This window comes from Populus trichocarpa, chromosome 17, assembly GCF_000002775.5.
Source record: "Populus trichocarpa isolate Nisqually-1 chromosome 17, P.trichocarpa_v4.1, whole genome shotgun sequence".
Classification (NCBI taxonomy): Eukaryota; Viridiplantae; Streptophyta; class Magnoliopsida; order Malpighiales; family Salicaceae; genus Populus; species Populus trichocarpa.
The window spans coordinates 7,764,920-7,783,596 of NC_037301.2; the positions used below are offsets into that span (position 1 = coordinate 7,764,920).

Sequence of the window (18,677 nt, forward strand, 5' to 3'; positions counted from 1 at the left end):
GAACAACACATCGTCTAGGTTAAACCCTAGAAATTAGGGTTTTTTAATTTAGGATTTGGCTAATTTAAATGTGGTCATTTCTCTTCCAATTCTTTTTAATTGCACCCATAATTGTTTTCCAACTTTTAATTGCATGCAATTGCCCCCTACCAAATTCAAATATTAGCCTTAGAGTTTAGCTCCTTTTACAGACGAGTTTTTGGTTTTCAATTTGTTCAATTTAATCCTTAATTGACCATCAAAATTTCAATTCCTTTCAATTTGGCTCTTAATTTGACCAATTTCTACCTCTGAAATTTCACGTCACTTACAAGTTGGTTATTGGTCTTAGGAATATGCAAATTAAGTCCTTAATTAGCCTTTAAACTTTAATTTATTTCATAATTAAGCCATTGATTTGACCAATTAAACCTTTCAAAGTCTAATTTCAATTCTCAAACTTTAATTTCTTTCAATTAACACCCAAATTAACTCCAAAACTGATTTTCCTTACAAACAAGTCCTCAATAAAAATAATTAAGCCTTTCAAAATTCTCATTGAGTCCTTAACCATCCAAATATGTATTTCTTTACCCCAAATAAAAATATTTTCACCAATGGGGCCTTTTGTAGTTAGAATTGAGTTACTAATTTTGTCAATCTTATACATTTTAGTCCTCTAACTTTTCCACTTGTCATCTTGGTCTTCCACCACCAATCTTAAGCAATCTTCGAGGCTAACTTCATGTATGTCCTCTTATATTGTTTAGTTTTTTTTATTATATATATTATGTAAGGTCAAAAATGGGTAAAAACATTAATATTATGGTTTAATTCAATTATCATTCCCTGTTGACTCAAGCACATGTTTTTATCCTGCCTATCATTTTAGAGAGTAGCACACCACAAAGATTACGTGATTTTCAACTACCAATAACATTACAATATGCATCATGATTCTAACATGGAAGAGGTTGATTCTAATGTGAATGAGTATTAAGATGGTTCAATGACGAGAGTTCAAGCGAAACAACTACAAAGTATCTTAACAAGTCAAATTAGTGTGACTGAAGCTTTGATGAGTTTGGAGGCTTGTGAAATAAATGGAAACGGTTCAAATATGCTCTTTTGTTTTCAAATAAGGCTTGGGTCATGATTTGTGAATTTTGAAGAGTTTAGGTTTGATGACAGCCCATAGGCTAATTTGAGCCTGAATTTTCACAATTTTATTGCATTGAACAATAACCTTATTTTACATGGTTTTCAAGTTTAGAATGTCATTTTTTATTTTTTTCCAACCATGCATGAATTGGATTTTTGTACGAAAAGTTATGGTTCTTTTATTTTTTATGTGTTTGTGTGTGTGTTCTATAAGTAAAAAACGTGTGCTACTTATTATTTGTCTAGTTTTTTTCTAAACAAAGTTATTTATTTAGATCTCAATTATGTCATTTTGGTATTTTCTAGACTTGGAGAAAAAACATTTCAACTTCTCATTTAGGGGGTTTTCTTTCTTGTTCTTTCATTTCTAGAATTGGTTGGAGAACAATTCAGACTTAGCACTCTTGATCACAAAGTGTGTGCCGTCTCTATCCTGATAAGAATTCCTTTGTAACATCTTCGACTAATTAAAGAGTTTCATTCCGACTTTATCCCTTATTTGCATTAAAAATCATGTAATTTTCAGCCTAAATACCATGAGAGAAAAAACTATATAACCAGTATCATATTGTTAGTTTGTTCAGATTACAAAGTTAAGTCACATCACATTATTATCAATTTATCATTAACTAAGATTAGTTTTCAATGTTTTTTACTCTCTTAAAGGAGACTAAATTTGTTTGAAAGTCAAATAAAATGAATCAATCTCAATATATGTAATTAAGAGATTCTGTCTCTCATTTTTCTGAGAGATGAGAATGGACTACAAATGTTGTGTTATATCTATCACTATATTCCACCAATCTAATGACTGAGGCATTTCATGTTATATCTATTCTTCTTGTTTTTCTTGTGAAATGAGCACAGCTCCCTTTTGAAACTATAGCAATTAAGAGTCTCTGATCATATTCCTTACTGAGCACGAAAAAGCACCTCAGCTTGGAAACGATAGCATGAGGCTCTCGCACCCTAAAAAAAATATTATCTTGCTATTATTCCTCAGTCATGAAAGTTCCATGCAAAACCAGTTAACCAAATACTTTTGAATCTATGGTGGCTCCGCATAAACAAACGGAACAGAGCATGGATGCAGAATTCATTAAAAAAGAAATTTACATAACAACGTCCATCACTTGAATTGCATCGTTAGATTACCAGTTACATTCAAGTATTTTTCCTCCTTTGCCCTAAAACAAGGAACAGAACCTCTGAGAAAGAGACGTCCTGTTTGTCTTTCGTCTTTTCAAAATTAAGGGGCACATCCACCAAGAATCAACGGCCCGCCATTCAGCTATGCTTCCCCTACTTTCAGCAACAGCAAAGAACCAAACAAAAAAAAAAAGGACCGCATCTACTATCAGCAAAACCATCAAGGAGAAAGATGGTGGTCTAGTGCTCGTGGATACATGCCATCATCCGGTGGCATCTTCATCAGCTGGAATCATTCCTTCCTCCTCTTCTCCAAAATAAGAATGAGGTCCAGCATTAAATCCTCTGCCATCATGACCAGAACGTGGCCCAGCATTAATTCCTCCACTTCTCAGTGATCTCCCTCGCTCCTGCTGTGCATGGTATGATGATGATCGACCTAGTTCCATCATTTCCTTGTGGAAACTGCCACCACTACCACGACAAGGGGATTGACCTCTTTCCATGACTGCCTTGTGAAAACTGCTACCACCAACAGCAGCAGCACAAGGGGATCGAGACCTCTCATGCTGAATTTGATTAGATGGGGATGCCCGACCCTTTTCCATCATTGCCTGGTGAAAACTTCGCACTGGTGGAGCCCTATCATACCTGTCTGGGCTCCGACTGCGGCTTCTATCACGGTTCAAGCTTTTACTGTGATCACCCCAACCTGATCCCTTATCAGGGCTCCGATTGTGATTGTGGCCTTTATCATATCCATCACTGTAACCACGGTCATACCTGTCCATTAAGAACCACCAGAAGGCATTTCCTTCCATTACTCAACATTATGAACAGCAGTAATAGCTTTGAATTTCATTTGCGTCATCACAAATTCCACTTTTAAACCAAAAAAAAATTACATAAAACAGCTCTGATGATAACGCAAAGGTCATTTGTTAACACCATGAAGAACCCAAATGCATGTATACATGAAATGCCAAGGAGTTGAAAGAAAACAAATATGGGGCTTACTGCTAAAAAAACAAACAAACAAATGTTATAATCATTATTGGCATTGTGAAACAATTTACATACAAGAAATGACATATTGGATACAACACGATCTGATTTGTGTGCAAACAAAATAAAATCACTTCATGATTCCTACATAGCCCAAATAAAAATAAGATATTTAAAGATATGGATAATTAAAATTAGCCAATGTACCTGGCCTGTGACTCATGTTCATGTCCACAGCCTCCACCTCGTTCTGGCCTGCTGGAAGAGGAATTAGAAACTCCCCAACTACCCCTTCCACCATCTCTTCCACCGTATCCAAAATCACTATGTCCACCACGGCCTCCATCACGACCACCAGAACCAGAGCCCCAACGTCTAAACCTTCCCATCACCCCTCCACCACGTGAAGCCATAGCACGTATCTCTGGAGGAACTAGCTGATTTGCTCCTTCCAAAACTTTGATAAGATCTGAGGCATACTTTGCATCTTGGTCACCAAAGAACGTGTAGGCCACTCCAGTGGCCCCTGCTCTCCCTGTTCTCCCAATCCTATGAACATAATCTTCCACGCCAGTAGGGAAGTCGTAATTGACAACCACTCTGAGAGAAATTAACCACTAATTATTACCATAGCTATTTATCTTGTCATCTAAGACAATAAAATCAGGAAATGTCATAAAGCATGCATGGTAGCAATGAAGAGTGGACAGTTCATAACATATTCCTATAAGTTCATCAACCAAACATTAGCTGGTATCAAAAATCGATTTGACAGACAGATGAAATCAAAATATAAAAGCTTCCAGATGCACAAGAAACTACCAGTCATTACACAAATGGGCAAACATTGGGATGTGAAAGACATGTGCTTCCACATAAAGACAGGCAATTCCTAGAATTCTCATTTAGTTAGTATTAACGATGCAAATAAAGCTGTCCTAAGCTTTTGGGATGCAGACGACCCGTGCTTCCACATACAGACTGGTAACTCCTAGAATTCTCATTTAGTTAGTATTAACAACGTAAATAAAGATGTTCCAAGCTTTGTTTAATGAAAAGCTTTCTACACCTTTTTCAGAAGGTTCTACATATCTTAGCCTAAACTTATCTGTTAAATCCATTAAAGACTTGTGTTGCTCTCTGTTTACTTTAATGCTGGAACACTGAGGCTCTGTTTGTTTGGCAGAAAACAATTCTTGGGAAAATATTTTTTGAGAAAATTATTTATTCATGATTTCTGGCTATGATATGAGGAAAAAGCTGGAGAATGTTTTCCCAGGTTTGGTGTGCATGGGAAATTGACTCTTTTCACATTATCTATTTTCAATATTCAAATTGGTATAATGCAAAATCTTTTTTTATGATACAATGATAATACTTTATTACAAAATTTTTAGGGTTCTTCAAACTATTGAGTCTCTAGAAAATGTTTTCCTTTTGTGGGAAGGGGAAAAAGAATTTTCCCAAACAAAGCATAGCTTTTCAGTTTCTGAAAAACTATTTCCTTTGACTTGGTTTCCTAAGTTGCACCAAAAGTGGTGAACTAAGGAAAATGTTTTCAAATAGATGTGGCCTAAATAAAGGAATGGTATATTTTTCAAAATTTGCACACAAAAGAAAGACAGCATGCAGCAGGGCTCATGAAATTATATAATTGTATTGTATATGATTTCCCTTAAGTTAAATACCTTAGAATTAACGAGACCATAGTGTGTATTCAATACAGAAATTCTAGTTACATTATACATGGACAGCCCCAAACCTGATATCTTTGATATCCAGTCCTCGAGCAGCTACGTCAGTGGCTACAAGTATTGGAGACCTCCCAGTACGGAACTGACTCAGAACATGATCCCTCTCACTCTGAGATTTGTCGCCATGAATAGCAGCAGCTCCGAATTGGCGGGTAAGGTTGCGAGCAAGTTGATCACACATCTTCTTTGTTGAGCAAAAAATAATAATCTTCGATCCAGGTTCTTGGGACCGCAATATCTGCTCCAACCGTCTATGTTTCTCCAAGGGTGCCAATAATTCCACATGCTGAAAAACCATAACACGTTCAAGTTATTCAATCTTAGAGAAGTTAATGATGATAATCTTGATTTTAAGTTACACTGAAATGCAGGGAAACTTAGAAGGAAAAAAAACACCTAATTTATTTGTTAAAAGTCCAAATTTAGTTTGGGTTACACCAGGAGCAATAGTTGAGTTCAGACCTGTGTGATTGACTTGTTTGCCACAAGCTCATCTATGTTGCCGATATTAACCTGAACAGGATTGACCAATAGATCTGCTGCAATTTTCCTAACTTCCTTTGGCCAAGTTGCAGTGTACATGAGGGTCTGGCGACGAGCAGGCACCTCCTTTACAATCTTTCGTATCTGGGGTTCAAATCCCATGTCCAACATGCGATCAGCCTCATCTAGTACAAGGTATTTAACCTGATTGAGGCTAACTCTCCTCATTTCAAGAATGTCATTCAAGCGACCAGGAGTGGCAACCACAATATCTGCTCCTCTGTCTAGTTCTTTTAACTGGGGACCCTTTGGTGCTCCTCCATACAAGCACTGAAACATATCATAGCAAACAACAGTAACATCACAAAAAGGCATAAGTACGAAACTCGGTATATATCAATAAATAGAATTTTTTAAAGAAAAATTGGACCTGAAAATACACAAACACATGAACTGATCTACACAACAAATGCATATGAGACCATGAGTAGCATACCGTGCAGGAAATTCTTGATGACTTTCCAAACTTCACAGCTTCATCTTGTATCTGTGTTGCTAACTCTCTTGTTGGAGACAATACCAACACAGTTGGGCCCAGTTGAGGGTCATTACGGCAGCGCTTGAGATGGATAAAGCCTGGAATAAGGTAACCTAATGTTTTTCCTGAACCGGTCTTGGCAACAGCCACTATATCTCTACTCTGCAAAGCAACCGGCCATGATTGTGCCTGAATTGGAGTTGGGGAAGAGAAACCTGCTTTGAGTACCTGGAAAAAGCAAAAATCCAGCAAGCCCCATAAGCTGTGGTACTGGCTTCAAGATTCTGGTTGATTTTCTTTGGACTTATAGAGTGGCTAATGGCAGAAGAAGCATCATCCCCCATATGCAGTTGGCAAATGCTTGCTGATGCAAGCTGGAGCAGGAGGAGGCCTCTTCTTCTGTTCGGACCAAGTGGTAGACTAAACCATCACCAACGACAGTCCCAGCCATCAACTTGGGCGATTCAGGAAGCCCTTCCAAAAAAAATGGTCCACCATATAAGGGCGCTCCAAATAACATGCAAAGCCCCCAAAGGGAGGGTAGCACAGCGTACGACATTAGCTCCTTGCAGGAGCAAATATCGCACCTGCGACAAAAAGTTCAGATGGCAAAAGCATTAACGAGTCTGAAACTCAACATTGGACCTCCATCAATCACATAACTTAGCATGAGAAACACTTATCATAGTTTTCCTAACTTGCAAGAGCTCCAAGCCACAGGTACTCTATACACAAAGATGATAAAAACTAGAAGTATATACCTCTTTCAAAATCTCAGAAGGAAAGCCAGTAGCTTCAAATGATGTTAGAGGAGGGGGCACCTCATCTCCCTGTTAAGAGTTATCAGAGAAAAATTTAACATCTTATCTAATGATCCATGACAAAGTTAACATGAACAAAAGAGTGTGTACAGGATCTGAACCACTCACACTCGCCCAGATTAATTTCATCGAAATAATTAGGTAGCAAATAGGCAAATCTATCTTTTAAAGTAAACATTGCATGTCACTGTAAGGATGTCTACAAACAAAATCACGTGTAGTGTGGGAGCAAGGCAGGGAGAGATAGAGATAGATTCAGCTAAAAGAGGGACTATTCAGCAACCTCTGGTTACTATCATTACTGGCATGGATTAATGTGACTATGCTGATTCAATTCTTGAAGCAATGTTCCATGGAGAAAGTCTAAAATTAGCTCAATGTTCAGATTTACAATCTGAATGCTCCAACGTATGAGCATAAACGAAGTTCCAAATGCGCTTGAGGACATAATTATTTGTAAAATTCAGTGAAAAGGTAACAAGAATTGACAATCTATGCCTCATAAGATGGACAGACAAAAATGCCAAGCAGAAATAACCCAGTAAAAAATCATGGCCAAGGCATTCCATAGACTCACAGTGACAGTAATTTCATGGCGGCGGCGATAAGCCTCTCCAGTCAAACCACTTCCTCCAGATGATGATCCGTGTCCTCTAGCAGAGATTCCATTGGCTGTTCCATTTGGGACATTCTCGGATTGAATTGCTGTACCTCTTGAACTCTGGGAAAAATTAAGGAGATGGCATCAGAGCAAAGAAAAACAAAATTAGATTTATTTATTTATTGTGAAATATACAAGCCAGAAAGCTTAAACAGACATCTTCAATGCTAGCACACATTCACAATCTTCAGGTTTTCATTTTGGAAATTTGATGACAAAATTCAGTCGGACGCTTATCAACATAAGAGAAGTAAGCGGCAAAAATAAAAGATAAATAAATGTTCAACAACGAGAACTGAATTGAGGAGATTCAAAACGACACGGATTTAAATTACAAAACTATCACCAGGTCCCAAATCCTATGCCACAAAGCATTAGGTCAAGTAAGAGAGATAGAGTTAACAGTAACAAAATAGAAAAGTAAAACGACCCATGCCTGACTACTCCTGGTAACAGCATCAGCTTTTGATTCAGCATTGTGGGCTCTTCCATACCTATCATCAGGGCTATACCCTCGATGAGAAGAAGACTGCTCGACTTGAACAGAAGGAGTGATGGGCACTGAAGAAGAAGACTTTGGCGGAATAGCAGAGGTACTAGGCCTCTCATACTGAGTAACATTGGTCTCAGGATTCCAAAAATAAAGGTAGCCGGTTTTGCCATCGACTAGACCTCTCCATGGTTTGGGGAGAGTAGGGTCGTCCGGTGCATATCGTGGACCCGCGGAAGAAGTAGTTGCTGCAGCCGTCATTTTAATAGAAAACACCACCACAAATCTACAACAATAACCCGGGTATAAAGCTTAAACGACTTGCAATGCAAGATAGATGATATGCCTAAGACAAATAAACAGAGTATAGCAAATTTCTTTACCAAAAAACAAAAGAAAAGGAAACCAGATCTCATTAATTAATTAATACAGAAACCCTTAGATTCCATATTTTCTAAGATCACACAGATTCAGATCTGAAATATAAATAATCACGATAACCGTCATCTTGGATCATAGAGGAGAAAATAGGACCTTGCTGACGGCGTCGTCCCGGGGAGACCTGAGAAATGCTCTGCTGCTTCCTCTTCCACAATCTCTCTCTGATTTTTCTGAATGCCTTTTTTTTTTTTTAAATGCCTTTTAGAGAGACGGGTGATTGAGGCATCAGGAAAGGAGTGTATTTATATGTGGCACTAAAGCGAAGCAGAACTTATTGGAATGAATCGTGCTTTGGTCTCTTGGGTTTCCAAACCGATTATTACTTTAAGTTGATGTTTGGCATTATTGATTGTTCTGTACTGGACTAGACTTGATTAATATATTTTTTTGTATTTGGTGTGTTTTGAATTGAATTGTATTATTTGTTTTATTTTGTATTTATTAGATATTAGATGGCACTCAAATCCAAGTTTTAGATCGTTTGAGTTTAAAAAAATAAAAGAATAATTAATCTGACCTGATTTAATTAAAAAATTTATGACTTGATCAACTCGAGATAAAAAATGAATCAAGAATCCATTAACTTTTTCTTTATATTTTTTTTTGTCAAAACAAAGATGCTTTGGTTTTTTAAAAAAATTTGGATCAATCCGAGTTGATTCTCTCAAGTCGTGACTTGGGTCTTACCCCAAATTGATCCTCGAGTCGGGTTTTAAAATTATGATAATAACCATTTTTATTCTTACATTGTTTTAGGTTAACCCAAGTTGATCGTCCTAACTCATGGCCTAAACCTTACCCTAAGTCGACCTTTTAGTTGTTTTTTAAAATTATGATAATAATTATTTTTATCTTTACGTTGGCTCGATCAATAGTCAACCCGACCCATAACCCAAGTCTAGCTATGGGTCGACCCCCGAGTAGGGTTTTAAAACTATAATAATAATTGTTTTTATCTTTATGTTGACTCAGTTTAATGGTCAACCTGGTTTGTGATCCAGGCCTGACCCTAGGTCGACTCCTAAGTCATATTTTGAAACTATGATAATAATCATTTTTATCTTTATATTGGTCGAGTCAATGGTCAACCCAAATTGTGACTCATACCTAGCTCTAGGTCGATCCCTAATTGAGTTTTAAAACTATAATAATTATTATTATTATCTCTACATTAACTCAAGTCAATGGTCAACCCCGTCTATGACTCATTCCTGCTCTCAGGTCGACTCCAAAGTCGGGTTTTTCAGGTTTTAAGACTATGATAATAACCAATTTTATCTTTATATTGACCTGGATCAATGGTCAACCCAACCTATGACTCGAACCTAGCCCTAGGTCAACCACCAAGTCGAGTTTTAAAACTATGATAATAATCACTTTTATCCTTACATTGACCTGGGCAAATGATCAACCTAACTCATGATCCAAGCCTATCCCCAAGTCAGGTTTTAAAACTATGATAATAATTAATTTTATCATTTCTTGACTTAAATCAATGGTCAACCTTGCCCGTAACTCAAATCTTGTCTCTAATCGAACCCTAATCGAGTTTTAAATCTATGATAGTAATTATTTTTATCTTTACATTGACCCGAATCAACTAAATTAACTCTTGTACAGATAATTGGAGAAGCTTGTCCTATTTCTTTTAGTGAGACAAAAATTTCTTCACTAAAACAACCTTGGATAAAACAAAAATTAATTTTTGTACTATCCAAAGTTACACCAAACAACTTCACAAAAACATTGTCATGTCCAATCCATCATTGTCCAGCATACTAAATACTACCTTACTTCTTTCATGTTTCAAACCTCTTTAACTTAGGTGTCGTTTGAAATTGTATTCCAAACAACATTTTATGAAAATTTAATTTTGTTTTGCTTAAAAATAATTTTTTTATGTTTTCAGATTTTTTTATGTGTTGATATCAAAAATAAAATTTTAAAAAATAAAAAATAATATTATTTTGAAACATTTTCGAGAAAAAAACATTTTAAATAAACACTACCACACTTCTAAACGCCCTCTTAGTCTGCTTATTTTTATTTGAAATTTTTAAAAATAAAAATAAAATCAGATTATAGATTATCACATCGCACCTTATAATATGCCTTTATTAGAGTTCGAACTTAATATATAAGTGAAAATTATATTAATCTATATATATGTTTTTTTGTTCAATAACTTTTTATTCAAATTCAAATTTAAAACATGAGAAGCACACGAAAAAGAAGAGAATTAAAAATTTATAACTTTTAAGAAAATAAAAATATTTTTATTTGTTTTTGAAAATGAATGTTGTTTTTTTTATCTTTTCTTATATCAATCTCTTTTATATTGAGTAGGTATTGAAAATACAATCCAAAAAACATATTTTTTTGAGGTGTAAGGAGGAGTTATATAGCTATATAATGTTAACTTACATGATGATACCTAATTTATTTATGATTTTTTTAAAAAAATTACTTGATTAAAGTGCCTCTTTATTTATTAATCTAAGTCATAAAAAATGATCTTTCAACTAATCTAGTGCATCCAATTTTGTACAATTGAATAATAAAGAATGGAGGAACAAGAAAGTACGTTCAATGTATAGTGCTTCTAAATATAATGTTATGGATGCTACTTTTAATTGTGAGTCATCTTTGTCTCTTTTTTCTAATTATCAAGTAATTTTATTTTTTTATTTGTAAATTTAATAAAATAAATATAAATAATTTAGGATTCATGTGACTTTATATTTGGTGATCTTTGATATTTGTTACTATTTGGAAAAAAAAATATATGCACCTTAAGAATCATGTCACCTTTAAGTTTCAATTGGTTATCTATGCATAATAAATTTGACAATCAATTTCAAGATGTCAAAGCAGCACTTTCAAGCAAAAACTATTCACATTCCACATGAATTTCATATTCCATATGATAAATCTAAATTTAATGGGCCTAAAAAACCCAGAAAGCTTAAAGCTCACGATTTCATGCAACATGTTTAGGTAAAATCGCTCATGGGCTTAACATTGGAGAAAAGCCTAATGTCATGGCTAAGCCTAGAGGAAGAGTTTAATCCTCATAAGTTCAACCTTAGGGAAGAGTTCAATAACATGGGCTTAGCTTAGAGGAAAAGCTCAGACTTTATGGACTCAACCTAGTGGAAGAGTCCAACCGTCATGGGCTTAGTCTAGGGAAATAGCTCAGCTACAATTTGGATCCTATTATCCCTACATCCCTAGGTGTATAAAAAATCTCTCAAGGACCTACCATGTTTTCATTGCATTAATGTTTATGTAAGAGATATTTATCCCTCATTAATGCATATGTTAGAGATATTTTCTCTCATTAATACTTGTGTAAGGGTTATGTATATCTCATTAATACTATTAGGGAAAAATTATATTTGAGCCTCTCCTCTTTATAAAAGAACAAGACTTATGAGTTATAAATACTTCATAAATCCTTTAAGCTCTAAGTTCACGATCTTCATTCTCTACTACATATATATTTTCAAAGTATCTCTCTCTAAAATATCATTGTCTTCTCTCCCTAAAAAAGTACTTACTTAAGCATCTGAGAGTCTCTAAATTTACCAAAAAGAACTTTTTATAAGTACCAACCATCAGTCACTTTGGCCTACCAAGTACTAGATACCAGCTACTAGCCACCTTGGTTAGGGAGAATAGATCATATTGTTAGAATAAAAAGATTAAAATATTATCAAACACATAAGTTTTGCTCCTAAGCTACTTGAAGTTTTTGGGACATCTTCACCATAGTTTAAAAATCTTATAACTTGTATATCCGTATTTGTATATTAGAGCAACTTTACAATCGTAGAATTCCTTGTCAATAATATATAAAGGTAATTTTTTAAAAGATAATGGATCTACCTCATGCATATAAGATAAGGGTGGCAGTTGTTACTTGTAAAAACCTCTCCAATGTCAAAATCAGTTTAGAATGTCTAAGTAGTGATAATAAAAAAAAATAGTAAGTAAGAGTATGATATTTTTTCTATATCTTGTCTTGAGAGATAATCCTTTTTTTCTTCTGTTAAAACCTGCATTTTATATCCAGAAAAAACATGAAAAAATCTAGATAAATATGTAGAAAAACTTTTCACCTTAAGGTGGTACCTCTATTCCTCTATAATATCTCTAAGTAGAGTTGATATAGACTCATAACTTGTGATTAAAAAGAGAAGAAAAAAGGGAGGAAAGAAGAAGAAACTCAGTTGGGCTATGGCCTAACCAAATGGTGAACCTCAGTTGGGTCATGACCTAATTGAGTGGCGAGTCCCGGTTGGGCCTCGACCCAACTAAGTATTGGTGCTCGGTTTGGCCAAGGCCCAACTGAGTTCACCCCTTCTATCATCATCGTCACCCCTCTACTATTTCTCTAGTATTGAATGCTCATCATTATATATCCATAAAACTAACAAAGATGAATTATATATTTGTTTTGATGATTGCTATTGAGGCTATTTTTATATGGTCAATGGTTGATTGGTTTAATAGATCGAACAAACTTGTGCCCTCCTTCTTATACAACATCTTCTGAAACTAACCACCACAACCCAATCCTCTCGATAACATATGGATGCAATAAGATCAACTGTTAATGAACATATTGATTGCCTCTTTGTCCCTAAAAATATTGGCCTTAGTGATTGATTGCACCACTTCTCACTCCATTTAGATAGCCTTAGAAAGTGTTTTGGCTTCGCCATCAAGAACAAGAGTAATGACTCATCACTTGGTTATTCAGAAACCCAAGTCTTGTATTGATAAACTCATAGCAGAAGGATGTCCATATCCATTTATTGATTTCAACTTGTACGTATGAGGAGAGTTTAAAGACATTATTGCTACATTGTCCACTCAATTATATTAAGTTCGTTTCAATAAGTTTCATATTTTATTGCTCGATTATGAGTTCCTCTATAGAGACTCACTCTCTCAGGTCTTACCTAAAGTTTCTAGTATAGGTGAAGGTTCACCCACACCATCTGCTAAGCTTAGCCAATGCACAACTGATAATGTGAATCGGTTCATCAATAATAATCATGCAAAAGGAAGAAGTCAACAAAACCAAGGTAGAGAAAGGATGATTAACATAAATATTTGGTCTGATTATAAACAACAACAATGGATTTAGAATTTTAATAATAGTGGTAGGACACATTTCTAGCTGTGTAACATTTGGGTGCACTCAACACCTGATACGATTCAAGCAATGTCAAATTCAGATTTTAGCATTAAATTTCTTACTATCTAGTTTTATGTTATCAAGCTTAACTCCAAATCAAACCATTGGATTAAGTTGAAACTTTACTAGAAGATTCAAGAGGTATTTTTCTATGTTGTGGTAAACTTTCAGGTCAATCGGAGTTCAGAAAAGCCTTACGATATAGGTCAGAACATGTTGTATGAATTTTGTTATTTACTTTCTTTTGACTTGTAGACTTTCTATTTGGCAAGGATTCTATTCCTACAAGGATGTGGCTGCTTGTTTTAAGAATTTACTAGTTTTACAATGGTCTTTAATGGGTTGTAACATAATTTTTAAGTGTGGCAAGGATTCATTAGTGTTTCAAAATTCATTTCTTACAAGGATTCCTTATTCACCTAGCTACGCAAGGAAAGAAGGGTTGATGGTATTTAATGACAGATTGGTTAACTTATTTTTTGGAGTTTCTTAATCCTACAAGGAAAGTTAAAGAAAGACAACAAAGGTTTCCATGTTTTTAGAGTATTCTTTAAAGTTATAATTAATTATCATAGACAAACAAGGAAATTAAAGGTGAGACAACTTCAGCAATCAATTTCATAGCTTATTTTGGATATATCTAAAGGTGGCAATAAAAACTCTAGTGTTTTTAAGATGAAAATCTCATTCATGACATTATTTAAACTAAAAGATTTATTTATTTTATGTTATTTCGTTTAATTAGGTGCAATAATTTTAGTTTATGTGTTAGATTTGTTATTTTATTATTTTCTTCATGTTTGGGCTTAATTAATACTTGATTTTTAGCTAAGATCCAAAGCTTGTTTGGATTAGTGTCTTGGGCTTATCATTATAGGTTTCAGGTCAATTTTATAACTGAGCCAATTTAGTTCACAATGGTACATCCACTAGAGTTATTTTCTAAGAGTATTTAAACTCTTTGTAAGCCTAAAAATTAGGCAATTATTGAAGAATATCATTCTGAATTTTCAGCTTGTGTGCGAGAGTGATTGTTTCATTCTTTGGTTTTTGAAAGAACTAAATCGACTTATGAAAGATTAACTGGCTTCGTGACATCATTTAATTTAATTCCAATAGTACTGGTGCCTTGAGATAAATTTTGATTGTGTCACACTTTTATTAGACCTCTTTCAGCTTTTCAAGATTAAATTTCAATTTTAATTATAGGTTGTATGACTATGAGATCACAAGTTTCACATTAACACCTCATGGTCTTCAATGGTATGTGCCTTCCACAAATCTTTCCGCACATATGGCTATTTATTCTCCTGGTTATTCTCCTCAATCATTCTATTCGTATTCATGGTGTCTGGATACTAGTGCCACATATAATGTAACACCTGATCTCATAAATCTTGATCACTATTAGCCATATCAAAGTATTGACCAACTTTATGTTGGCAATGGTGAGTATATAACTATTGAGAATGTTGGTACTACTCATATATACACCCAACCTATACTTTAAATATATTTAATGTCTTTCATGTTCTAAAAATACCCAAACCACTCATTATTTGTCAAAACGCTTGCAAAGATAATATATATTTTTGGGAATTTCATCATTCTAATTTTTTATTTATTAAGAATTAGATACACTGGAAACAAGTTCTTTCAGGACCAACTGAAGCGGTTCTTTATATATTATCTAGGTCATCAGAGTCATCTAGTCCTCAAGCGTACTCAGGACTGATATAATAGTACAAATGTCTTAATATGTTTTTTGAAACCGTTGGCATTAAACTTCGTATCATGTGTCTTCACATGCATATATAAGAAAAATTGAATTGTAAACGATACCATCATCATAATATAAATTTGGTCTTACTTTTTATGTGACAAGCCAAAGTACAAGCTCAAATAATAGTATTTTGCATTTGATATAGCAGTGTATCTCTTAAAAATAATCACTATGAAAATGCACCACAAAAAACCAGACTACATCTTTTTTAAATGTTTTTGGATCATTATGTTTACCTTTGTTAAGACCATAAAATTATCATAAAATAGAATACAAGTCTAGACCTTGTATTTTTCTTAATTATAATCCTTTTCACTTTGGTTATCATTGTATTGATGTCATCTTCAAAACTTTAAACAACCTTTTTAGGCCATGATGGTAACTTTGAACTAACAGTTAAGATCATTTCGGTCTAAATCATGGGCCAAGATTGGTCCCTAAAAAAGACAGTGTCCATCTTCCACCCCTTATAAATAGGGGTGGATTCCATGCATTGGGGGAGAAGAAATTAGAGGCTAAAGTTGGAAAAACAATTAGCACCTTCCTCTTGTTTTTTTCTACTCTTTCGGCCAGTCTTCCCATTTTTCCTTTGTCACACCTTCACTGTTAGTGCCGCTACCAGCCATACATCGGACTTCACTACACCACCAAGAACGTCTCCAGCAACATTTCTCCTCCGGTCAGGCAAGCATCCTCTTTATTTTTCTCATTCAACTCTCCCCCTCTATGAGTAAAATGTGAAGAATCATGTTTTGCAACACACCTAACATGGTCACTGGGCTAGATATGTTTCAGCCCTAGATCCAGCCAAAAAAAAACAAAAAAGGCTGTTAAGCTATTAGACAACCCAACCTAGCCGGGCTCGACTTGTTCCAGCCCAGCCTGGATGGCTATGCCAAGTTCAACCCCAACTTAAAAAAAAAGGGTGAAGAATATGTTGGGTTGTTAGACGGCCCAACCCGATTGAGTTGGGTTGGACCCATTTCAGCCTAGCCCGGATGGCTGGGCCGGGTCGAGCCCAATATATTTCATAATAATATAATAATATCAAAATATCTAAAATATAAAAAAAATTGAAAAATTGAAAAAAAAATTCCAATGGTCATTTCAAAATATTTGTGATTTTCTCGCATGTTTTTCCAATAATTTTGCATAATATCGGGTTGTTTATTTGCACTGTAAGATACAGATACGATATTAAAATACTTGGTTTTCTCCAAAATGTTTCTTAAATTGTTTTTTTTTAAATTAAAAAAAATCTAGTTTATGATTATCCATTAGAGTTTTGTCAAAATACAAAAAAAAACCATAACAATTATTTTGTTATTCAAAATGCTAGGACTTAGCTATATCTAAGAAATAAATAAGTTTAGCCTTTAGAATGATTTTGATTTAACCCAATAAGGTAGAGACTTCCTCACGAATGGGGATCTACCTTGAACCTTAGATAAGACTAATGGATAGAAACATAACCTAAAAAAACAATCAAATAACAATGCAACTTATCTTAGATAGGGTGCTCTAGGAGTGATGTATTTTTCCCTTGCATAACTAGTTCCTTATCCAGACTCTCATAGACCATAGGTTTCCTAGTAACCATAATATTATATTGCGACTCTTGAACCCATAATCATAATTTTATGATTATCACCAAACCCTCTTTTCAACACATTTTTAGGAGGCAAACCTGTTGTTCGATGTCTCGCACATCGCGACAACTTTCAACAAAGTCTTTCTCTTGATATAATTTCTCAGAAGTATCCTAAATCTCATTAGCACTTGAGCAAGTAAAAAGTTTACTTAGAGTATGGTTATCCAAAGAATCTCATAAATTTGCATAGCACTAATATTCAACCTAAATTGTCTCTTATCATACTCGTACTAATCACATTTTGACTTAAGATATTTCATCCCATTTACAACTTTCTAATAACCCTTTTCTCTATAATATCTCATATCTCAATTTACAGGGTCTTAATAAATATTCTCATTCTAATATTCTAATCACTATAATTATTCTCCTTAAAGAAAAAATCTTTTGTCAAGCATTGTCACTTAAGTTCTATGATATTAACTTTTGATAATTAAATCATAACAACCAAATAAAGAAACGCAATATTTGAGAGGAGGGGTGAATTAAATGTTCCATAAACTAGCCTAACTTTTTATTATTTTTAAACTAACTTAAAAACTTAACAACACCCACAAAACACTTTATATTCTCAAGCTAACAAATAAATACAAGGTAATCTAAAATAGATAATAAAAGAAAAAATAATAGAATTAGGGAAAAAAGATTATGCATATATTTTTGTAGTGGTTTGACATTAACTACTTACCTCTACTCTTCAATAAAAAAGCTTGGGCTTTTACTATTACTCACGACCTACTTTCTCACTTTTTACAACCAAATTTTTTTTAAAGGTTCCAAATTCTAACCTTCAATTACATGATATTTTTTGTGGGATTAAAATCATAACCTAACCAATCTTTTTTTTATCATAGGCTCAAGACTGAAACTTTAACGACCTTTTTTACGAGCTCAAGGTAAAAAACTATTAGGTCTCCTTTATGGGATTAGAACCATAATCTAATTTTAACTCATAAAATAATTAGTATAATAGAAATCACCGACGATAGATTTTATGACGATCATTTACCATCCATGATTCTTTTGGAAAATATTTTCTTGATAGAATCAATTTTTAAATACCGACAGAATAATCCGTCAGTATTATGCAAAATTCTGGTTGTGTCTCTTAGGTACAAAATGATTGTGGAACTGACTAACCACTATCTAGGTCTTGGAAAAATCATTGGCAAACTTGAACTATAGATAGTAATGTTCTTTTTACTGATCTTTGTCTTTAATTTTATATTTATTTATGTTAAAGTTTGTGGCCCTCAAGCCACTGGTCGTAATCATAGTTATTAAAGCCGAACCGATCTGACGGGTCGACCTGGGACCTAGTCGACCTGGTGGCTGGACAGGTCGTGGTAAGACAAAAGATCAGGATGAGCAAAAACCCAGTTGACCCATGACCCGGGCGACCAAGAAAAACCCGGTTAAGACCCGATTTTTTTTCAAATGTATTTTTTCTCCTAGCCAAAGACTCATATTTTTTAATATTTTTTAGTTGGTTATTAACCTTTTTTAAAGTTCACTATATAAATATTAGAAGAATGTTTTATTTTGTCAATGTGGG

The 18,677-nt window shown here is 34.3% G+C and overlaps 1 protein-coding gene across 1 annotated transcript; it reads right to left on the bottom strand.

The window, feature by feature from the left end:
* Positions 1–2,206: 2,206 nt before the first annotated feature.
* Positions 2,207–8,735, bottom strand: LOC7461318 (DEAD-box ATP-dependent RNA helicase 14-like). Its single transcript, XM_024589059.2, is given in 10 exon segments — positions 2,207–2,564; positions 2,566–3,072; positions 3,502–3,894; positions 5,057–5,334; positions 5,511–5,861; positions 6,028–6,297; positions 6,831–6,899; positions 7,468–7,611; positions 7,988–8,327; positions 8,576–8,735. Coding segments are annotated over 9 exon segments (2,382 nt in total). The 5' UTR covers positions 8,303–8,327; positions 8,576–8,735; the 3' UTR covers positions 2,207–2,509.
* Positions 8,736–18,677: the final 9,942 nt, after the last annotated feature.